The sequence below is a fragment of the Topomyia yanbarensis genome, chromosome 1, assembly GCF_030247195.1.
Source record: "Topomyia yanbarensis strain Yona2022 chromosome 1, ASM3024719v1, whole genome shotgun sequence".
NCBI lineage: Eukaryota > Metazoa > Arthropoda > Insecta > Diptera > Culicidae > Topomyia > Topomyia yanbarensis.
The window spans coordinates 212,891,300-212,915,079 of record NC_080670.1 but is presented as its reverse complement, the minus strand read 5'-3'; the positions used below and the strand labels follow the sequence as shown (position 1 = coordinate 212,915,079).

General features: G+C 41.6%; 5 protein-coding genes across 6 annotated transcripts; 3 read left to right on the top strand and 2 right to left on the bottom strand.

Moving 5' to 3' along the window:
- LOC131676227 (large ribosomal subunit protein mL40) lies at window positions 1–738 on the bottom strand (the record flags this gene model as incomplete). The annotated part of the gene is made up of 2 exons (XM_058955347.1): window positions 569–738; window positions 1–511 (listed from the first exon to the last, which is right to left on the bottom strand). Coding segments are annotated over exons 1-2 (537 nt in total), but the record flags the coding sequence as incomplete, so codon positions are not given.
- Window positions 739–4,511: 3,773 nt separating this feature from the next.
- Window positions 4,512–10,904, top strand: LOC131691703 (3-hydroxyacyl-CoA dehydrogenase type-2-like). Its single transcript, XM_058978307.1, has 3 exons — window positions 4,512–4,652; window positions 9,845–10,009; window positions 10,073–10,904. Exons 1-3 carry the CDS (start codon window positions 4,644–4,646, stop codon window positions 10,664–10,666), a joined length of 768 nt encoding a protein of 255 aa, XP_058834290.1. The 5' UTR covers window positions 4,512–4,643; the 3' UTR covers window positions 10,667–10,904.
- On the top strand, window positions 4,648–8,860 carry LOC131691696 (TAR DNA-binding protein 43-like). 2 transcript variants are annotated; one of them, XM_058978285.1, is made up of 3 exons: window positions 4,648–5,179; window positions 5,487–7,065; window positions 7,932–8,860. In XM_058978285.1, exons 2-3 carry the CDS (start codon window positions 5,544–5,546, stop codon window positions 8,057–8,059), a joined length of 1,650 nt encoding a protein of 549 aa, XP_058834268.1. In that variant the 5' UTR covers window positions 4,648–5,179; window positions 5,487–5,543; the 3' UTR covers window positions 8,060–8,860. The 2 variants fall into 2 exon arrangements, with proteins under 2 accessions (XP_058834268.1, XP_058834276.1); XM_058978293.1 differs by having other exon boundaries at window positions 5,487–8,860.
- Window positions 10,905–16,468: 5,564 nt separating the features above from the next.
- LOC131691680 (3-hydroxyacyl-CoA dehydrogenase type-2-like) lies at window positions 16,469–17,421 on the top strand. The gene is made up of 3 exons (XM_058978262.1): window positions 16,469–16,487; window positions 16,554–16,718; window positions 16,782–17,421. The coding sequence occupies exons 1-3, from the start codon at window positions 16,479–16,481 to the stop codon at window positions 17,373–17,375; spliced, it is 768 nt and encodes a 255-aa protein (XP_058834245.1). The 5' UTR covers window positions 16,469–16,478; the 3' UTR covers window positions 17,376–17,421.
- LOC131691672 (uncharacterized) lies at window positions 17,364–23,760 on the bottom strand. The gene is made up of 4 exons (XM_058978249.1): window positions 23,569–23,760; window positions 23,328–23,461; window positions 18,326–18,449; window positions 17,364–18,263 (listed from the first exon to the last, which is right to left on the bottom strand). The coding sequence occupies exons 1-4, from the start codon at window positions 23,719–23,721 to the stop codon at window positions 17,454–17,456; spliced, it is 1,221 nt and encodes a 406-aa protein (XP_058834232.1). The 5' UTR covers window positions 23,722–23,760; the 3' UTR covers window positions 17,364–17,453.
- Between the last annotated feature and the right edge of the window lie 20 nt (window positions 23,761–23,780).

Genomic DNA, 23,780 nt, shown 5'->3' with positions numbered 1-23,780 from the left:
TGGTGTTGACACTGGTCCTTCTACCTTCAACGGTACTAGAGCGTCGTCCGTATGTACTGCTAGCTGGTAAAGATCTTCCGATTCCAGACGTAGTTCGTTCAGTGCTTTTGTTTGCGCTGAGAGTACCCGATCGATCAGTTGATAGTCCGCTAATTTTTCCTCCATCTTGAACTTGGCCCACTGTTTTTCCAGCAGGACGCGATTTTCCAACTCATCTGAACTGGGCTGAACGATGGTCCGAGTACGTTGCTTTCGCTCGTCCAGTAATTCTATCGGAACTTCCAGTTCCTCGATTGGTTTCAACTGACGGGCGTTTTTCTCCAATCGCCGGATTTGTTTTTCGAGTCGTTTTCGCTTGCGTTCCTCTCGCTGTTTCAGTACTGCGGGATCAATTTTTTTCTTTTTCTTCAGTGGTTCCGCACACAGAACCGGAGTGAATTGGAAGTAGTTAGTGGTTCCAGTGTGCAGCGAACGTGCCAGGTAGGTTCGAGCCGGTGGCTGCTGAACAGTTCTAGCAAAATATAAACATGTCATATGTCTACGTGTGTGAGGCAATAATTTGACTTACCTGAACAGAATACTTATCAGTGACATTCCGATGTTATGGAGTCCCTAAATTCTATCACTAGAATCGGTTTGCCGTGGTATTTTTAAATGTTTTTATCGTTTTTATTCTATCGTACGGCAACTTGAAGCACCTTTTTGTTTCATAATAGAGATCTGTCAGTCATTGACAGTCAGTCCCATTGTGTGCTCAAAAATCGAGCAGTTTTTTATGAGATACCGGGGGTCCAGCTATAGTACTTTTCGGCTGTTCACAATGCGGTGATGTCGAGCAGTCGTATAATTTATAAATGTGATGAAATCTATACCGTTTATTCAAAACGTAATATCTAACAAGTGTAAACAAACTGAGTTTATTATGGCAAATAAAAGCTAAGCATTGACTCTTCATCGTCCACAAATTATAGAGAAAAATGATAACTCTTTTAATCTTAAGTCAAAATGTCACATATAGTATACCAAAGCTTTGCTAATATTTTGTAGATGTGATGTTTTGCGTTGTGATGTTCCTCCAAGTCGACTGTAGTTATCATGTTTTTCTAATGCCAAACCTCATATCTACACTCTCGTCACCGAAAAACTACCTAAAATTGAATACTTTTGACTCAATTTCGTGGTGTGCAAAAAGGTAAAATTAGATAAACCGCGTTCCATTTAACTGTGGCAAAAATAATAACTCAAACTTGAGTTTAATTTACTTAAATTTAAGTTGAATTTACCTAATTTTTAGTATACCCCAAACAACTTAAAAGTACCTTACTGCACAGAAGACCTCCACTGAGTCGAATCTCTCGTTTTGTTTTTGATAACACTAATAAGTGCGAAAGCGACGCACAGCTCAAAAGTACCTAAATATAAGTTAAAATAACTTATTCTGTACGTTATTTTATGGTTGCGTGTAGAAAACCTGTGGATAGCTCTAGGATAGGATCCGCCAGCTGGCTTTTTCTTATATTTTACTAATCCCTGTTGAAAACGACATACCCCCACTCGACCAATGTTGCCAAAATATTGGTTTTGTTTCGGTCGTATATTTGTTCTGATTAATATATTCTATATTATGTACCAATTTCATGCTTCTGGAAAAATCAAAGATTTAGTCTTCATATCCGCATCCGATCCGATCGTTTAGATCATAACGTTTTTTCCATCGGAATACAGCAAAACAAAATAATATATATTCGTTGTTGGACATTACGAAAAATATCTTCATGCCTCTTCATTTTTGTAAGTTGCTCTCTGAGTCAAGCAACCTCTGTCACAAGAATAATCTTCTCTGTTCGGATTTATTTTAAATATTCTAAAACTACTTTTCTGCAAGGTTTAATTTTTGTTTTGGAGCAATGTATAGGTTTGTTCCAGTACTACATGTGATCGTTTCGGTGAAAACAGCAGTAGAAAATACACGCTCTTATTTACACCGATGATCGATTCAGTTGAAAACTGTAAAATTCAATTGTATCGATAGTACCAAAGGAAGAACAAGAAGCGACTTCCGGGATAACTTTCTCCCTGTTTGCTCAGTACTTCCAATTTACTCGGTACTGGAACAAAGACAATTTTTACATGAAGTTCAAAATATTTTCATACTTACGCTACACAGCCTGTTGATTTCGAAAAGAGGCATTTCCGCATTATTCCGCACACAGAACAGAATCCACGATAACCGCGCTGCCGGATCTCTCGGGAACTTCAGTTCTGGATAATATGTTTGATTTCGTCTGCCAAATAATGCCTGCACTTCATAATTACAGACGGATGTTATAGAAAGAAAGCGGTATCTCGAGAAAACAAAAAAATCAACACAGTTAACAATCGTCATTTTATGTTTGATATCACAATATGACAACACTTCCAAGCAGCCCTTTAGTACTTTTAGTTTCCAAGCCGAAGGTTTGCCTATGTCACTTTCGTCCAATCACGAGCTGGTTCAGAATTGGTTCAAAAACAGGGGACAAAGCTGGCGGATCCTATCCTAGGGACAGCTAAGCAGACATGTAAACAAATAGCGCACCAAATTAGAGCACTCTAGTTAGAGTGTGGCCAAGAGGCCATGTCGTATCCAAACGAACATGGAATTTGACGTATACACAATAGAAGTACGTCATATTTCATGTTCGTTTGGATACGTCATGGCCTCTTGGCCACATTCTAACTAGAGTGCTCTACACCAAATGTCATCCCGTCGGGCAAGGGCTCGGAAAGTACCTCTATGTCAAGACGGTTACAGGTGTGCACATTTTTTTCTGTGTGTGAGTGCGGTTTTCATTTTTCTTTGATGAAGCCGAAAAAACAAGAGGATATGAAGAAGAAAAGCACAAACAAATGACGTAGTGGGCCTTTCTGTTGCCATAAGTTTTCTTTCGGTTCGGTCATACTTAATTTAATCGGTTTTTTTCGAAGTAAAAAGTGTCCCTAAGTGTTCTAATAGGCAGATCCGAGGTGAAGCTCGGCCTTTTCTCGCTTTTCATCGTGCGCCAAAGAATCAGGATGCTCGTTCGTTCACTTCAAGGGCCCCGGCCGCCATGCTTAATTTTGCAAGTATTAAACTAATACACTCAAAAGTGTCAAATATTCCCACCTTTCTCCCATCTTGCCTCTATCCCAGTTAAACTCATTCCGGAACCGGTTCGGATTTCTGAATGGAGTCATTATGGATTCCAAATCAAATGCAACAACCGATTCCGACTCAGAATCGGTTGTTGCATCCCTCTAAGAACGGTTGGTTTCAAAATTGTCCAATGAAGGACGTTCGTTGGACCAATCTGGACAACGTCCAAATAACCGTTCAACAAACGTCCATCGTTGGACTCGTGTTGAACGATTTTGAAACAATTTTTTGGACGTCTCAGTGGGATTTGATTTGGAATCCATACTGACTCCATTTAGGATTCCGAATCAAATTCCGAATGGTTTGACCGGGATGTAACGCAGCGTGTGCGGCTGGATTCACGGAACATTACAAATGCAAATGTTGCTCTGCATTCTATTACTGCATCTGACACCACGATTTCCTATCCCTGAGCCCAGGGTGGCCAGACATACCAATTTTCCACATTCAAATATATCGACCGACGACCAAAACCAAACTCTGAATATTTTCGCGTTCCTACCTAAAAATACAGATTTAGTACTGATCTTTGGAGCAACCACACCTCTATTATTATTTTTTATTTGGTAAAAACGTAAAAAATGTTTAGGATGGTTGGAATCCAGGGATGCAAGTGATTTAGCGCTCTTTTATTTTTTTTAATTTACCGCACTACAATAATTTTAAATGTTTTGTCGACTTCAGCTTACTGAAACAAATCTCGACAAACATATGGTTAGGATGTAAAAGCCAGTTGTCAAAATTCACTTTGAGAGGAATTCCGGACAAACAGTTACTCGCCAATCACAGGTGCGGGTAGTGAACAAAATATAATTTTTTTTCTTTCATCAACAATTGGGTTTTACGTCGCAATCATGTGTTTATCGAAAAATATACGGTATGCAGATATCGATAATAGATGATTTATTTGTTTATTTTATCTTTCGTCTCGTATAATCTTTGATTCTGCCTTATATATTTTAAACGGACGCTGACTCAGTTTTTTCGTATCCGCGAATATTAGAAAAAGTTTAGCGACATCATGAAATAAAATGCAATCTGGCCACCTTGTGTACCTGTCAGCAAAAAAACTCGCGGTCGGCCATTTTCCTCAATCCTCATTCAGCTTCAAGCAGTCGTGTGAGTCGGTTTGTTCGAGTCGTGTGCGGTACGGTACGTTCGCGTTGTTGGTCGTTTTCCTAGCGGGTTTTTTTTTTCTTGATGTGCGTTACGTAAGCCTGCTCTCTCTTTTCAGCGAGTGTGCTACGGTGCGGTTTGAATGGTGTATTCTGTGTGCGCGAGAACGGGAAGAGTCAGGAGCGCTAGTGCTCTTTTTTAACAATCGTCTTGAAAGTGGAAAAAAAACGACGTGCTACGAGAATAAATCCTTAGAAGTCGTGGAAAAAACGTCTGCATTTCGTGGTTTCGGTAGATTTCTGCAAAATCTGTTGACCGGCTGCAATAAGGCGAAAAAGGTGTGCTTGCGACGATGCTGAAGGTATAAATCCAGCAGATTGTAGATCATCTATATTCACAGAAACTTGTGAAGCTCGTGACGATTCCGTGTGTGCGAGAAAATTAAAGGATTTGATCCGTTTTTACCAAGTTTGGCTGATTTTCAAGGATATTGTCTGAGTCCGAGTGTGGTTCCTCCATCTTGATTTTCACAACGATCGGGAGCAGTTTTTACAGTCCCCTCTTCATACTATTTTGAGCTTACTTATCTGCGTGTATTTCATGCTGCTGTGTGTGCGGCACACACAACCGAGCGAGTGAACGAAAATCAGAAGAGGTCAAAGTTTGCTGTGACAAATCGATTTTGACTTCAGTCGAATGACAGTGTCATTTTTGTAAATATAGAAACAGGAAAATCAACTATTGATTTTGCACGTACAAAAATCAGCGTGAGTGCGTTTGTGTGTAATATAACTCAATAGAGTGACGCTACTGCGACGACAAGTGTGACAGACCGGTAGAGCTGCGGAAACCGACAGAATTTCGGTGTTGTGTCGACGAAAGTTTCATGTGAGTTACTTTTACCGATTTTCGGCACTGCAAACCCCGTGCAGAATCGGGATTTTCGTACAGAAATAATATTGGATTTATAGTTGAAAGGCGTTTAATACAAAATTTTAAGTTGATACGATGTTCAAAAAAGACATTCCGCCATGTTGAATTTACATGATAACCAGTTCCACGGCAAATTTTTGCATGCAATTTCTCCAATGTTGTTTCTGTGACGTAAAGCCAAATTTTCCCCTACAATTCATATTTTCACACTATCTAATATATTTCGACATCTTTCCTATACGCTTACATTTTGCCGGAACAGAGTCCCAAAGGATAAAAACGGAAACAAGCTCCAACTCCTGTTCTAAAATATCTGACGATGATGGATAACGAAATTGGCAACGACTCACTTGGTATGGGTGGTGGAGTTCTGGTCGTTGAAGAGGAGGGCGACGAGGCAGTGGAGCTACCGCTAGAGGAAGACGGTACCCTGTCGATTTCGACTCTGCAGGCACAGTTCTACGGAGCTTGTGGGCTTAAGTATCGTAATCCAGAGAACAAGGCGATTCGTGGAGTTCGCTTGAACGATAACAAGTTGCACCCGTTCTCGATGGATCAGGGATGGGGAAATCATCAGTACATATGCGTGTTTCCGAAAGAGAACAAACGCAAGAGCGATGATAAGCTGGAGAATTCCACTCCCAAGACAAAGCGGATTGAGAACAAGTACAGAACCACAACAGATTTGATCGTGCTGGGATTGCCCTGGAAGACGACCGAAGAAGGGCTGCGCGAATACTTTGAAACATTTGGCGAGTTGCTGGTTGTTCAGATTAAAAAGGATACCAAATCTGGTCAATCGAAGGGTTATGGTTTTATTCGTTTCGCTAATTTCGGATCGCAGATGAAGGCTTTGTCCAAGCGTCATCTGATCGATGGTCGTTGGTGTGACGTAAAGGTCCCTAGCAGCAAAGATCAAATGCAGCACCAAATGCCCAGCAAGATCTTTCTGGGACGTGTAACGGAGGAAATGACCTCCGATGATATCCGAGAGTACTTCAGCAAGTACGGTGAAGTTACGGATGTTTTCATTCCGAAGCCATTCCGGGCGTTCGCTTTTGTGACGTTCATCGATCCTCATGTGGCACAGAGCCTGTGCGGAGAGGATCATCTGATCAAGGGAGCATCGGTATATGTATCGACAGCTTCTCCACGACCGGAGCACAATCGCAACCAGCAAAAGAATCAGATGGGCGGTAACATGGGAAATTACGATGACCGTGGACGTGGTGGCAGTTCCGGTGGTTCTGATTATGGTGGTCCACAGTCGCATTCAAACATGAACAGTAATTACCATCATGGAGGTGGTGGTGGCGGCGGCGGCGGCTACAACCAATTGCCTCAGAATCAACCAATCTGGAACTATAACGAGTATTCACAGCAGAGTCGTCAAAACAATAGTAACATGGATAGCATGCCCAATCTTCAAGCGCTTGGTTTGAACTCGTCAGGTCCGAACGGACAGGGCAATGCAGGTCTCCATGGAGGTCACCACGGTTCGGGCGGCGGTATGAGTGGTAATCATTTGAGCGGAGGTGGAGGAACAGGCGGAGCAGCCCCTGGTGGAAATAGCGGTGCTCCGGGTGTCATCGGAAATCACGGTGGTCCAGGTGGCGGCAACATGAATCTTAATCAGATGCCCTTGAATCCGGCCATCATAGCGGCGGCTCTCAGCCAGTGGAGTTTGATTGGAAATCAGATGCATAATAATCCGCAAGGATCCGGTGGTCCCGGTGGACCTGGAGCTCAAAATAATAACGGAGCTGGCCCGGGCAATCCATCTGGACCAGGCTCTGGAGGTCCCGGTGCCGGACAGGATTATATGCCGTGGAACGGAACAGGTAATGGTGGTGCGGCTACCGGTGGTCCCACTGGAAGAGGAGAACAAAATCGACAGTAGATAGTGAGACGATAGGTTTTCCTCTTTGACTTCAAAACGCTTTTAAGTAGACACACACACACACACTCGTACACTCTTAACGCATACGAGAGATCGTTATAGAACGGAAGGGATTTTCTTGATTTTTGTGGTTTATTTTTGTAATTTATTCTCAACTCTATGATGAAAGAGTGAAGAGAGCTTGCAAGTAACCGAAGGCAAAATATTCGACCTATTTTAACCTACTTTTGGTTTAAGTTTTAACCAAGCGATCATTGTTTGATGACAAGAAAAAATAATTACAATTATTGAAATATCTACTTTCGCGGTCGGGAAAACAGTGACTAACTACTGACTAACTGACCAAAGGTCCAAACAGAATGCTCCGTTATTGCCACAGCGTCAGCGACCGTAATGAAAAAATTTAAAGTTGGGGCAAACTGCTTCACCGACGGAACATTTTGTTTGACCCTTCAGCCAAGTACTGTCGTAATACGCATAGTTGTCCCATGTTCTATGGGATTCCTTATATACATGTGACAATTATGCGTAACACGGCAGAGTAAATCATAGACAAATTTCTTAAACCAGGATTTGACGCTCCGACAGTGATGGAGCATTCTGTTTGGGCCTTCATTGATGCTGTTTTCGGATTAGGACACGAGTATGGCTAGATTCGCTGGCCGAAGTTTTTCATATACTTTGTTGACATTGGCGCGAATCTACTCTGATTTGGATCCAAAAACGAAAATGGCATACCTCACGTACAAAACACCCTCTTTACCGTTATCGCGAGCGGCCACAATAAAAGAATTTCATAACCCCCAGGCAGTAACAATCATCAGTACGGTGAAAGGAAATTTGCGCGAAAAAGAGAGTTCTTTAATTTCAATAATAGTCAGAACAAACAACCTCGCTATGACGGGAGAGAACGTGATGAGAATGATGCGCTTTGAGCGGTGTGCAGAGAGGATAGGAGAGTGAAAACACGATAACACGACGACGGCGACGAAGATGACGCAAGAGATGGGTTGGTTAAATGCGAGAGTGATTTGCGCACGAGATAGAACGAATGTTGCCTAGAGATGATTGATGGCTGCCGCGAGAACACGCGTCGGTAAAGCAGACTTTGGTATTTTATTAAGTTATACCGAGAATAACAAACTTTCTAGAAAATAAAAATTGATGAGAGTGTAACGATAACATACGCTAACTAACTATTCTAGTTTTTAATGAAGGATGGCGAGAAAAAGAGTAAAATATGAAAACTTTAGATTGATTGATTGGAGCATTTTTTAAGTGTGTTCTTTTGGCTTTTTTGTGCATAATAGTTTTAGCAATTACGAGAAAAGAGCATACGCGTAGAGAAAAACCATGTGAGAAGATATGAGCAAGAAATTGTACCACTTTGAAGAATGATAAAGATTTAATTCAATTGATTACTATTCTGATTATAATAAATATTAACATTATTATATTGCGATGAGAGACATAATAAAAAAGTATAAATCATAAATATATATTATCAAGAAGATATGGCGTGGTGAATGTTTAAATAGATGTATTACTTGCTAGAAGGACAACAAAATACGAGCAAGCAAGACGAGTTATGAATGAGTTCGCTAACAAATGAATAATAGCATTGTAATAGTTCGAGTGTGTATTATCTTAGCGTACATCCCCAGTAATTAGAGCAAGAAAAAGCAAACTGCAAAAAACTATGAAAAAATTGGAAAAAATACGTTGTGTAAACAGAACGATTGCTGTATATTTCTTTTTCAGCTGTGTGATGGTGAAAATTTGGAAAGAAATCCGGTTCCTGGCATTTTGTATCAATTGGCATTGGTTGATCTTGAAAGAGAAATCTACTTTATCGATTTTAAAAAGAAACAAGGGTCAAACAGAATGCTCTGTCGCTGATGCTGCGTCAGATTCAATTTAAAAATGCTCCATTCGATACCGAAAGTCGATACAGTAGAGTTTGATTTCAATTGAGTATACTTGAATATTGTCTGTCAGTGTCGTGGCCTTCTTTTTCTGCTGTGCTGGTTTTGCTTCAAATATCTTTCGGCGAAATTTTGCCGAGTATTCCCTTCATGCAAGAAAGCGTAATTGGTGCGAGCGGGAGGTTTGATGGGGTATGATGCTAGCGATGATGATGATGATGATAATGATGAGATGATCAAGATCGTGATAGATAAAGAGCACGTGAGCGAACAAATGATATGACGCGTATTGCGGGACTGCGAGGGACGAGCGAACGATTGCACGCGCGACGCCTGAGAATATGAATTGCGATGGAAGTGGATAGAAGTGCGAGATGTAAGTAGACGATAGTATAAACTAAGAAAAGCGGCAAAAAATTTCAACTAATTCAGTTGTTTTTATTTTGAATTATTTTACACCTTTTATTTTTTTCTAATTTGCCATCGAGTTTGATTTGATTTTTGTTTTCTATCTACCAACTAAGAAAGAATATTAAAGCAAAAATCCTTTATTTCCCTTTTCGTATTACACAAACTCCATTCTTGGCTATCCGGGGAAAGACCCGAATAAGCTGTAGCGTGGAAAGTCAAGATGGAAGCAACTTTTTTCCGTTTATTGCGAGTGTGATTCACCTTTGTCAGTCGTGTTTGGTTGTGTTGTTGCTTGTGATCTCTATTTCCTTATTTTTCTATTTCTGATCCACGGGAAATACTAATCATATATATTTTTCTTTAAATTCTGATTAACCGGCACAGAACGCAGTGACTCTGGTGACTGGTGGCGCATCCGGCCTGGGTCGTGCAACGGTGGAACGCTTCGCCCGGACTGGAAGTAAAGTGTTGCTGTGTGATTTACCTACCTCTAAAGGAAGCGAAGTCGCCAAAGAACTGGGGGACAATGTCGTCTACGTGCCGGTTGATGTAAATTTTTAATACCGTTTTTATTTAACTGTTGCTAATTTTAATTCCCTTCAACTACAACAGGTCCTCTCCGAGCAGGATGTCACCAGTGCAGTGGAACTGGCCAAGAGTAAATTCGGCCGGCTGGATGTCACCGTGAACTGTGCCGGCATAGCAGTCGCAATCAAGACGTACAACTTCAATAAAAAGGTCCCGCACAAGCTGGAAGACTTTCAGCGGGTTCTGCTGGTCAATACGGCCGGATCGTTCAACGTGATTCGACTGACGGCTGGTCTGATGGGTGAAAACGAACCGAACAAGGATGGTCAACGGGGGGTGATTGTGAATACCGCTTCGGTAGCCGCATTCGACGGTCAGATTGGTCAAGCCGCTTATGCTGCCTCGAAGGCCGCCGTCGTTGGTATGACGCTTCCGATCGCACGTGATTTAAGCACACAGGGCATCCGAATCTGCACGATTGCTCCGGGACTGTTCAACACACCGATGCTGCAGGCACTGCCGGAAAAGGTTCGTGCTTTTTTGGCAAAAACGGTTCCGTTTCCGCAGCGGCTCGGTGAACCTGCCGAGTACGCACAGTTGGTGGAATCTATTGTAGAAAATCCGTTGCTAAACGGAGAGGTAATTCGACTGGATGGTGCACTGCGAATGATGCCTTAGTGACTCAAGGAGCGTGGTGTTGGGAGCAGACTAGTGCTGCCTTTGTTCGGTCGAACGCAATTAGACAAACAGATGATGCATTTATTAGTAGTTACACGTGTGATCGTATGACGATTACCGATTGTTGGTAGTGCTACACAAAGTGTGAGAATTCTTATATGATGGCAGGGAAGTTTTTACTACCAAGTGTTTTTGTGGAACAAAGGGACGTTTTCAATAAACAGGTTTATTACATTTATTTAACTGTCAAATGTGAACCACTGATACTTTTGAATTTATTTGCAGATTAGATAGGCTGCTGTGGCAAATAGCTCGCGCGTATGTAGCCATGTATACCGCTCTCACTATAGTTACATTTTTTGCAAAGTTTATTGATCTATAACAAATTGGCAGTCAAATCGGAAACATGTAGCCCTATTTGAATCTTGATATCCTGTTCTTATTACTTTCTCCTTCGTTAATAGATCGGCCGGTTGCTCTTACTCGTTAACTCTTTGAATAATACAGTAGACGACATAGTAGTATTACAAAACATCAATATCGAAAGAGAAAGAAATCAAAGAGAGTTTCATTAACACAGACTTATTTAAATAAGTTTGCAAGATATACCTCATTGTTGGTTACTAAGCAGAGGTTCGGTTACTACAACTTTCGTAGTTTGTTATTGCTATTGTTATTTATCAGCGTGCAATCGGGCTGTCTTAACAACCCAGCTCTGCAACCTAGACGCGTTAACTGTACACCTACCGTCTCTGTATTTCTGCCAGATGTTCTTGACGCAGTTTGCTGCTTCGTGTTGAGATCCTTTTCCTTGGCGGTGAAGCATTAGTTGCCTTATCTGTCGCAGCTTGGAGCTCATTCAGTCTGCCTTCTTTCGCGTTATCGTTCACGTCCATGCCATCATCGGTACTGCTTTCTTGCTGTTCATGGTCAGAGGTTCTTATTTGTTTCTTGTTCTTTTCTTACAAAAGCAGTATGAGGAGAGCGTCATTGCTGAGGCGCAAAACAGTATGGAGCAAAATGATATGCGGAAATTTTATGAAACTGTCAATAGCGTACGGAGAAAAACAGCACCGTCTCCCGTCATGTGCAATGACCGTGAAGGTAACTTGCTGACAGATAAAACTATGGTAGCAGCTAGGCGGAGAGAGCACTTCGAGATATTGTTGAATGGAGAGAATGTTAGCGCGTCAACGAACAGAATAAGGATAAGTGACGATGGATAAGCTATGAAGCCTCCGACGCTAGAAGATGTGAAATAGGCTATCAAAGAGCTGAAAAACTGTAAGGCTGCTGGAAAGGACGAGCTCCCGCCGAACTTTTCAAACACGATGCACGAAATACTTCACCGTACTCTTTCAAGGTATGGGAAGAAGAAGAACTACCTGCTGACTGGCTAGAGGGCCTCATTTGTGTCTTATACAAAAAGGGACTGAAGTGCGCCAATTATCGAGGAATATCGCTCCTCAATTCGGCGTACAAAATTATGTCACATATTCTGTTCAACAGATTGAGGCCGTTGGAGGAGTCTTTCATCGGCGAATACCAAGGTGGTTTTCGTGAAGGCCGATCAACAACGGATCAAATGTTTACCCTGCGACAGATCCTAGATAAATTCCGAGAAATCAACTTGCAGACACACCATCTGTTTATTGATTTCAAAGCGGCGTACGATTCAGTGAAAAGAAACGAGTTATGGCAGATAATGGTAGAACATGGTTTTCCGACGAAACTGATTAGGCTGATTCGTGCAACGCTGGATGGATCGAAATCAAGTGTTCGGGTTGCGGATCAGTTTTCGACGTCTTTCGTAACCTTAGACGGATTGAAGCAGGGTGATGCGCTGTCAAACTTGCTGTTCAACATTACTCTTGTAGGTGCCATCCGGAGAGCAGGTGTGCAAAGGAACGGTACCATCGACACTCGGTTGCATATGCTCCTAGGATTTGCGGACGATATTGATATCATTGGAATCGACCGCCGAGCCGTGGAAGAGGCATTCGTGCCTTTTAAAAGGGAGACTGCAAGAATTGGTCTCACAATCAAAACCAGCAAGACGAAGTACATGATAGCTGGAAGAATACGCGGGTCCAATAGTGATGTTGATGGTGAAGTGGTGTTAGGTGGTGATAAATTTGAAGTAGTGGAAGAGTTTGTGTACCTTGGAACTCTAGTGACGTGCGATAATGATGTTACCCGCGAGGTGAAAAGGCGTCTTGCAGCTGCAAATAGGGCTTTTTACGGACGTCGTAGTCAGCTGAAGTCCCGTAGTTTGCAGACGAATACAAAATTCGCGTTGTACAAGATATTGATAGTTCCGGTTGCCTTGTACGGCCATGAAACGTGGACGTTAAAGGAAGTTGATCGTAGAGCGTTCGGTGTCTTCGAATGTAAGGTGCTGCGAACAATAAACGGCGGTAAAGAAGAAAATGGCATCTGGCGGCGTCGCATGAATATAATAGTATATAAAGGAGTGGATATTGTCATGCTAATAAAAAACGGCAGGCTGCGGTGGGCTGATCATGTGGCAGGAATGCCGGAAGAACGACAGGCGAAGATAATATTCGGTAGAAAACCGGAAAGAGACCGACGACTCCGTGGCAGTCTGTGTACGCGATGGCTGTTTGCAGTGGAAGAGGACCTAAAAGCACTCAATGTCCAGGGTGACTGGAAGAGATTGGCCCAGGACCGGGTCCAGTGGAGGAGAATTCTTCACTCGGCGTAGATTCAACGAAGGGAATTGTTGCCCAGAATCCACATGTCCCTCCATCCAAGTGCATTGATACCGTCGGAACCAATGAGAATGACCCATGCCAGTCGAAGGCCACAGGCCCAGTGCTATCCCGTACAGTTTCTGAACTGTTTTAGCCGGAGTTATAATGATTTACAGTGCTACTTGCGCATTTCATTTCAGCAGTAGTAAGTAATTATCTCATTTTCTCTTTTATAATTCGATTCCTGCGAAATTGCAGCTTACCGCTGCTCATCTCTTCTGGCATTTCAACATCGTCAGTCGATCGTCTCAAAGAATCGTTTCTTATAAAAGAAATGTATAGAAACCCTCAAAGTCTTAGCCGACAATTCCTTCGTCCATCTGGGGCAACCGTCACGTATTACTTTAGTAGGGATTGTGCTCTTGCTCTTTTTTCGTTTTTTTTGGTATATATGGCTTGCTCAGACCTGCTGCGAATATCGTCACCTGTTGTGATACGAAACGATCCGGAGATATCGACTGTAATGATTTACAATGCTTTACAACCGCAGGGTTTATTATCCTTCTTGGCGCTACTCGTTCCTATTTATCTGCTAGCTGGTGCTGAGAATCCCTCGGCGGCGGTATTTCTCCCGATAGTGATACCCATTTTTGCGGGGGACTTAGCTGTCAGTTAGACGGACAGATCGGTTACATTTGTCCAGACAACGATATTTCGTGTTTTCCGAATTCGTATTTTTCTTCCATAGTCTAGAACAAAGTTTCTTGCCTAGCCACCATCTCGTTTACTGGCTTAACTTTTTTCATACTTGAACAAAATTAACTAAATTTTTCCCAGTTTCCTTTTAGAGTGTATTGTTTACATCCGCTAAGATTTGCAGTTGCCAGTGTGATTTCGGCAGAGATGGGCGCATCGCGCCTTGGGAAAGCTGATGAATATGCATCCTCCAACCGTCTTAAGGGTCCTCCAAAGGTTCCAGGAACGGATGATAGTGGACCGTTTAAGTTAAAGTTATAATTGATGCTACAGATTAAGTTTTCAGAAGTTGGAAGTAAACTCATAGAAATTGAATGATGAATGATAAGAAATAAGTGAATAAGAAGACAAGAAGGACCCCTTCAGTTTTACCCTTGGAAAGCTCCAGAACGTGCTAGACTGCAGGAGTTTCCAACGCCGACGGCATTCCATTGCGCAACTTCCAGTCCAGCCCAGCAGGGTTAACTCCGTGGCCACCAAGCGATACAGACATCGAGAAAGGCGAAGAAGAAGTTTCGGACGGGGCCCCAATTCGTCAGCAGGTGCAGTACGTCCACCAGATTGCCAGATAGGAGTAGAAACTGGGAAACGTGTTAATAGAATAAAGTGACACCGATATCCGCAATATAGGTCCGATATGTGCTGAGAGTAAGGACCTCGCGAGTTACAGTTTCGTCCGGAAGGCCTAAAAACGATCCGGATTGAAAACGTATAAGATGTAGAACTTCCCAAATCGGGACGAACACCAGCACAATGTTACCAAACCGCGCGCCCGAAAATTCTCTCTTGGCATGCCATATGCCGTGTCATATACACTTGTGGCAAACGTAGTGAACCATTCGTGACCAGAGGCACCATGAACGGTGAGAGTTTACAAAACAGTGCCTCCAAAACCCCGTACAGGACTGCGACGAATTAATAAGAATCCAGCAAACTGTCATCGAAACCTATTGAGCCATGATGAAGTGCGAACTTCGGAAGACCAAAGGAGTGACGAACGACGAAAAGAAAATGATGGGGAAGTAGAAAAATTGAGAAAAACTTATTGGAAACGACTGCACAGACTCTGATGGAGGAGTCGGTCGTTAGCCGAGTATTTCACTCAAACTCATCCGATATAGCCGATATACCAATCAAATTCAAGTGTCGAACGCTATGTTGAACAATTGATTCGAGAGTGCTTCTATCCACCTAACATCACGAACGGGTCGGCTGACTCTCCGGCAATTCTATTACTTGACTTTAACTCAACTAATGTCACACGAATCAGTTTTGTCAGATAACCAAGTTCAAACCTTATCTGCCACAGTTTTTTTGTTGCATTGAATCGTACGTCTCCTTGAAATCCCCAAACAGATTGTGAGTCCGAAAGTTGTATTCAAGGGATTTATTTCGGATTTGTTGCAAGGTAAGCATCTGGTCCGCCGTTGATCGTCCTTCGCGGAACTGGCTTTGGTATTCTCCGACAAAAGATTCAGCTAACGGGCACAGTCTACTAAACATAACATGGGAGAGTATCTAATAGGCGGTATTGAGAATCGTTAAGTACCGATAGTTATTACACTCTAGTTTGGTGCTCTTTTTGTAGATAGGACATATGAGGCCAATCAGGAAGCATTTCTTCTTTTACCGATATAATCCAGATCACAGTGGATTGCCTCATAGAGTCGGACACTCAAGAGTTTTACTGTTTCATAGCTTTGGAATAGCCTTACGCACTTCGTTGGGTGCAGGGGAATCTCCAGTTTGTCCGTCATCCCAAACTTGATTCTGTTTGCCAATTCAATAGCAACTCAAAGTATTCCTTCCTCGTGACGTTATGTATTTGTATATGATTTGTAGCTAGATTTGAAGTGAGCTCACGAAAGGTTAATCAACGTAATTAACTTAATGTAACAATGTTACAATTAAATTGTAATTTAGCAAGCGATTTGTAGCTCAAACAAACAACTTCCACAATCGAACATCGTCAAATAGTCATCCTCATCAACTTGAAATTTACTTGGTGTTATGCAGCTGAACGTTTGAGTAATGTTGAATGAAAAGTACATGATATTACGGCAAATTGTTGAAAATTTCAGTGCTCTTTGCACCTTACTTGGTTCACTATATTCTAAAATATACCTAAGGTAACATTTCCCCCCGAAATACTATTCGAAGAGCTTGACTATTCCGTTCCTAACCTTTTTTTCCCAATGGATGTTTGTCAATTTGTTTCTGTAATAACAACACACACGCACGCATCTACATTGCCAAATTTGGCCATTCACTTATCAGTCGAAGTTTGCGATAACGACCAGCTGGGCCGAGCTTAGTATTTAAATCACACTCGCTCGGGAAACATGTTGAAGGTCCGTCCTCTTGCCTTCTCAGCGGTGGTTCAAAGTTCGCTCTAATCTGGATGTTTTCTATTTTAGAACGCCGTATCGTTAGTCACCGGTGGTGCGTCCGGTTTAGGTCGTGCGACGGTTGAACATTTCTTTCGGGCCGGTTCGCGGGTGATCCTGGCCGATCTTCCCACATCCGAAGGGGGGAAAGTTGCGACCGAGCTGGGGAAAGGTGTGACCTTCGTACCCATGGACGTACTATGATACTTAGCAGCAATTTTGCGGAGAACGAATTAATCATTTCTATTAATATTTTAGGTTTTATCGGAAGAAGATGTTGGAAAGGTTTTAGAGGTAACGAAGAATCAGTTTGGAAGATTGGACATAACAGTTAACTGTGCAGGGATCGCATTTCCGGAGAAGGTTTACGATTTTAAGCAGGACAAACCGCACACTTTAGATTCGTTCCGGCAAATTTTGAACGTAAACACCGTAGGTACATTCAACGTAATTCGTCTCGTTGCTGGTTTGATGGCGAAAAATGCACCGAATGCCGATGGACAGCGGGGAGTTATTGTCAACACAGCTTCAGTACTTGGCTATGACGCTCAGTCCGGACTAAGTGCGTATGCAGCGTCCAAGGCTGCCATAATTGGAATGACTCTTCCCATCGCTCGTGAGTTAAGCGGCCAAGGTATCCGAGTGGTAACGGTGGCACCCGGGTTTTTCCAAACTCAAATGACCGGCTATCTACCGGATAAGGTGTGTCAGTTTCTCATCAGTACGATCCCGTTTCCAAAGCGTGCTGGTCGTCCTGCCGAATTCGCCCGGTTCGTGGAAGCGATTGTAGAGAATCCGCTGCTTAACGGGGAAGTGATTCGACTGGATGGGGCTGCCAGATTCAATGTTTAAATCGTCATTATTCAATTTATTTACATAATTTCGACAATTTACAAAATTGACAATAAATAAAAAAAAACGATTTTTAACCTAATCCCGGTATCCCATCATAATTTCAGCATAACCCCTAGCCAACACTTCCGACCGTCCACTTGTTCCAATGTCCATCAGCTTGTGACAGTAGCGGTTGGTGTAGTACGGATAGACTACTCTCAGGTGATACATCATTCCAATGCTGAAGGCATACATCAGCATGACGGTTGGTAGTCGATCCAATAGCATGGCCACCTTTGGTTTCGGCAGGCTGGATTTCATGTAGATCATCCAGTACAACTCGATCAGTTCCGTGATGGGATAAGTGAAAAGGAGATAGTTTGGATAAAGACAGTAAGACGCCCCACTGATGAAACCGGTGATCATAGATCGAGTCAATGGATTAAATTGACAGTTCTCTGTTAGGAAGCAATTGATCACTTCGAAGAGTGCTTTGTAGCAGGTGAAAAAGCCGATTAAGCCGTAATCGAACCGTGACATGATTATCCTGAGAAAACTGATTGGCTGTTTGATGGCTAACGTTATACGTGGTAAAACATTTTTGAGCAAGCAAATCGTCAGTCCGAAATAGAAGGATCGTTTGACCTGTCCGAAGATGTGTTGCAAGCAACTTCGACCTGGGTGATGTTTGCACTGTCCTTTTTCGGCTTCCATGCTATTGTTATTGAGGTCTTGCTCAACGTCTTTGTGGATAGTTGCGAACCAGAACCGGTTGACCTGAAGGTACTGTTGGGTTGGCATCATTGCGGCGCTGAGTATACAGAACAATAACGTTCCCGCTAGTCTTGAGTTCCGCATAGCTGCTATCGTGCTGCTGCGTGATCGCTTGATGAGGAATTCGATGTACTGAGGGAAATAAATATATCAAATTAAGATATTATTGAAGGAAAAAAAATTCTTAAATATACCATATTGAAGAGTCCAATTCCCTGGGTACGGACAATTGATCGCGGAAGCCACATACACGTGCAGGCTCCCAACATTGACGGTATAAACACAAAGAAGGGTGCTGAGAAACGACCAAAAAGATTGCTGAAAGAAAAGTTGATTTGTAATCGTTTAACATGTTTTAGTAATAAATAGATAGCAAAAAAAGTATCAGGCTTGAGCCTTCGTTCGATCCAGTCCCAAATCTTGAAACCTTAATTTTTTGCTTGATAAGTCTTATTCAAAACTAAAACAAAAAAATCATGTTTTTTAACGTAAGAGCCAATACCTTATTTAAGACTTTTTGTGCTATCCAACTGGGAAAACAGATCGAAAGCAATTATGTAAAAAAATCCCCCAGCGGCAGGATTCGAATCTGCAGCCACTGGGACTTCGGCCCAATAAACAAACCCTTATTCTCTACCCTGGGATATGACGATGTCCCAGAAAGAATACATGATTATCGCATTGGCGACAGTGATCGTACCCTACCTCTAAAGCGAAATCGCACACAAAACCGCAGCTGCCACATTTGAGCTGATTAATTTCCCCGATAGATACCAAGGCCCAGACAGGGTACGATCACTGTCGCCAATACGATAGTTTTGTGTTCTTTCTGGGACATCATTGTCATTCGGGGATAGGATAGCATAAGGGTTTGTACATTGGGCCGGAGTCCCAAGGGTTGCAGGTTCGTATCCTGTCTCTGGAAGATTTTTTCGCAGAATTATTTTCGCTTAACTCACCATTTAGATCTGTTTTCCCCGTTGGATATCATCACCTAAACGTCTTAAGATTAAAACGTCGTTCAAAAATAATTCAGCATATTCAATTCTTCCAACATGTCTGGGTCCTCCCAGAAGGGCTGTATGCCAAATTAAAAAAAAAAAACAATAAAGGGTAATCTCTCCACCCGAGAATCCAATTGCTGTAGCAACTCTCAATATTTTATCCGAATGTGAAGCAGAAGAAATATGTAATATTTCTCGCATTGTGCGTAATGCCAATGAGAAGAAACACCAATCTCCTCCGCCGATAACAGTGATGATGATGATCTCCGACTTCAGAGCCTTTCGAACTGAATTTTCGACGTTCCTTCCGGACGTGAAAATAAGCCGAAGAGGAGAAGATGGAGTTACAGCAGATGACATGATTGGCCACTAACGACTTCTGTATCTTACGGAGAATATATATAAAGTTCATATTCATAATTATTCATTGAAAGGGTTACCGCAGGGACAAAGTTTGGACGTAATATCCAACGAATTGAACAATTTACTTGGTTTTTCTCCTTCGCAAGTTATTCTTATGAAGAGAAAAGCTAACTGCTCCAACTCGCCACAACGCTTTGGAATTACCCAAAAGCTTTTTTTCATTTTAATAACCGTATTAACTTGAAAGGAAACGCACGTTTTCTGTTTCACGTACGAGTATACAGATGACATTGGGGTAGAATTCAAAATCTGACCTAGTGTCGAAGATGCCAGAGCTTTGCGCCCCGGCACAAAAAATAGTCATTTCAATTCCAAATGTATGATCTGTGGTGATAATCCCCATACGAAGGACGCTTGTCCGGTGAAGGAAACTACAGAATGTCATACTATGTTGCGTTTCGGCTTCGCCTCATCAGAAACCGACACTAACTTATTGTCGGAATAGATTAGCGCCGGCTTGACGCAAATCCCTTAAAACTAAAACACACTATGTGTTTCAATCGAACGACTGATCAAACGTGATGTCCCGTTCGAGCAGAAGTTCTGTTTATGCCGATGAGACACAGTGAACCCTAGTGAGAAATTTTGGTTTTTACCAAATTTTCCTCCTTAGGGTGAAATATAGCAACTACAGAATGGTTCAAGTGTCCTAATTGTAGCGAAAACCAATAATCGAATTTTTAGGCATGTCCTGTTTGAGAAAAAAATATTAATTCTCATTCAAAGCAACAAATTAAAAAAATTACCTACATCTTCAGATACATGTCAAGAAAAGTTTAAACGTGTTAATTCGCTTCTAAAAAGAAATACAACTTATCTACCTATACAGGGATCCTCTATCTCCGTCGCACCATCCTACAATGGTGCGTCATCTCATGCTTCAGTGACAGGTAACACGGCTAAAAGAACGATGACTAACATGCTTCCAATTTCGTTTTCACACAACGCCTTCTTCGCTCTAACCGATCTAGGTAGCATTACGTAACAAAAATTGATTTTTTGCAGCAATCAATGTTTCAATTGATGACTGTAATGCTAAATTCTTCCTGCACGTTTGAAGGTGTTGAAACTGGATGGGAATTTGCTAACAAAATTGTAATGGATTTAAAGTTTCTTAATGACATTAAATGATCGTTTAAACCCACAAAGACGAATTTTTCAACTTCTTGGAGGTAGAGTAGAATGGGTTCAAATAGGTATGTGGGTACAATAGGAATAGGGTATTATCTTTGCTAGTTTATTGCAAAGATCGCTGAATTAGATACATGGTAGAGAACATCATTGACGACTGTTATTTTGGCTGTTACCGTGGATCAGCTGTATTAGTTACGGCGTCGTTTATGTTTTCGCATGTTCTGCGAAAACGCATTGTTGTCTTTCAACCTCAGTATAGTACATTTACGCAATGTAAAAAAAATGTCAAGTGAATTTTTTCTTGCACAAAAATCAATGCTGAACACGAGTTTTGTGGTGTTTTTTCGGTATTTTGAATTCGAAAAAAAATTCAGACATCAACATGAACAACAACAATCAACATTCGTTCGAAAAAGCGATACGTCGTAATGCAGAATAAGGCTGAATATGATAATCCAAAGTGTTGTTGAAGAAGATAATCGAAAAAGAGAAGGAAAAGAAATCCAAAAAATACTCCGAAGCGTTAACGTGATCGTCGCACAGTAAAACAACCACGTGAGCTGGAATGCACAATTTCATTTCCACACTCTGGTTACGACGAGGACACCGAAGAAATCATTCACATGTACAATACCAGACGCAGATGCTGAAAAAACATGTTTTTTCAACATTTCATTACGCGGTTTCATCATTTTTCACATCCTTTGTTACTTTCTCATTTTTACCTGATTGATGCTCAATGGATTGCATTTGTTGTTTGTGTTCTTTATTTTGAATAATCTACAGTACTTCATACTCTTCAAATAAAAGTTGAACCACTGATTTTCTAAGCGGGTACATTGTTTTATTTAACCTCAAATATAGTGGCCTATCGTACCTCCAGATTTTGATACCTCGCAAAAAGTACATTCGCCTTATTGGATTTGGCGTGAAACATATTTAGCCAAGCATAAAATTACTAAGACCTCCGTTCGCGTATATATTGTGATAAAATTACGATTGCTAGAACGTTGCCAGATGTATAACCATTCCAACGAGTGCTTGTTTGTCAAAATCAGTGCAAAAATACCATCGCGCGAGCTCGCCAAAAAAACTGACCTATTTGGAGGTTGAACAAATCAAACCATATTCTAAACCAATTCCAGCTTTGAAGGAAGGCGACCACATACTTCTTACAAAAGAGAAAAAAGCTGAGCCATTTCCAGTTAGTCACTAAATTAATTTTCGAAAACCAAACAAATTTCTCCAAAGTGGTAAAAACTATGTTTTCTCTATTAAGGAGAAAATTTTAAAAATATAACTGAATTAGTTATGGAATTGGCCTTTCGATTTCGTCTCATCAGAATCCGACACTAACTTAGTGACAAGACTAAGCTAGCACCGGATTGACGCTAGTTACAAAAAAAACGAAAACACTATTAGTCATGCTTGATGCCCCGCGAGAAAATTAATTCTCATCAGCTTAATCAGATCTCCTTTTCGTGCGGGACATCGCGCAGGACTAGGTGTTTGCTCAGAAATGCAAATAGTGTCAATCCGGCGCTCCTGTCAATAAGTTAGTGTCGGATTCTGATGAGATGATACTCCACCATAGGCTCCAGAAGACCACGCTACGGCCCTGCCAGTTCTATTCAAATTTATTCACAATAAACGGTGTTGGTCTCAAATGTAAAGTGGATAAAGAAATTAACATTGAACGTGTTTGAGTTGCGTGACACGAAAATTTCAAATTGAAAAAAAAATAGTGAAAATTATTGCAAGCTTTATCACTCTTTTTATCTAATGTAGACTCTCTCTCTCTCTCTCTCCACAATATGCATGCGTTTTAGCATTCCTAATCCTAATATTCTAAAGAATATTTGCGCACTTGCCATTCAAAGCTTCGCTCCCTGGAGCCAGGAGTACTTGTGCCAGTAAACTTCAGTAGATCTACGCCAGAGAAACTCGAATCGGTGACCACACTGTCGATCTCAACTTTGCGGTCGGGTATGTAGATACGGTAGTCTTTTATAAAATATTTGTCGCCAGCACTGTCATTTGATAGGATATTACAATGCAGAGCTTATCGTCGAATATCACAACTTTAAAAAAAATCAAAGCCAAAGTAAACAACGGCGCAAAACTGAGACTCCGACAATGGCTCCAAAACATCAGTAACTGAGAGTAACTAACATGATAAAGGCAAATATCTCAGAGGGCTATTCTACTGGAGTTTCTCTTCTACACATCAAAAAAGTTTTCGACAGGGTTGGGCACAAAGGATTAATTGGCAAAATGCGTGGATTTCAATTTTCCAATTCACATAATAAATATAATTAAAAACGATGGGGAACGTAGCTTGCGGATATCTTATGATAATTGTAAATCTAATAAGCTGCTTATTACAGCAGGCGTCCCTCAAGGGTCAAGCTTCACTACAATCCAATATAATATTTTTACCTCTGACCTTCCAAATTTACCCGCAGGCTGTAAATAGTCATTTTTCTGTTATGATACTAGCATTTCAACCTCAGGTAGAAGCCTAAGAATGAACTTGTGGCTAACACTCAATATCTTGAATTAGAAATGTAATGCAAGCTAATCAACTACAAAATAAACTATAAAAAAAAGTTAAACCCAATAAAAAAGTACTCACTAGAAGCCACAGAAGAAATGGAAACTTCCGGCCGTCATCGGCAGACCCGCGATGATACATCGGACGTATTGCGTCAGGAAACTTCTCCACACCTCCGTATCGTCCCAGTGCTTCATGCGAAACAGTAACGCCGTCTTTGAATGTTGCGCAAGTTGAATAGGAAAATACTCATTAATTTTTTTGTTGTTGTCCCGGTGACCTACTGCAAATTGCAGCGGCACGATTGGGTAATTTTTCGTACCACCGCTCCGGGAAGGTAGTGACGCATTGCACCAATTAGACCCTGCCAAATGTAAATTTTTCCTGCCTCGAAGCACGTACAGCCAGGATGAAGCATATCCCGGCACGTTTTATTCCTGGTGGCCTCGTAGAAATACTTGCTAAGCGTCCCCATCGGATCGAACTGGCACTGACATATAAAATATAGCTCACTCACGAGGTGTACTTCCTACC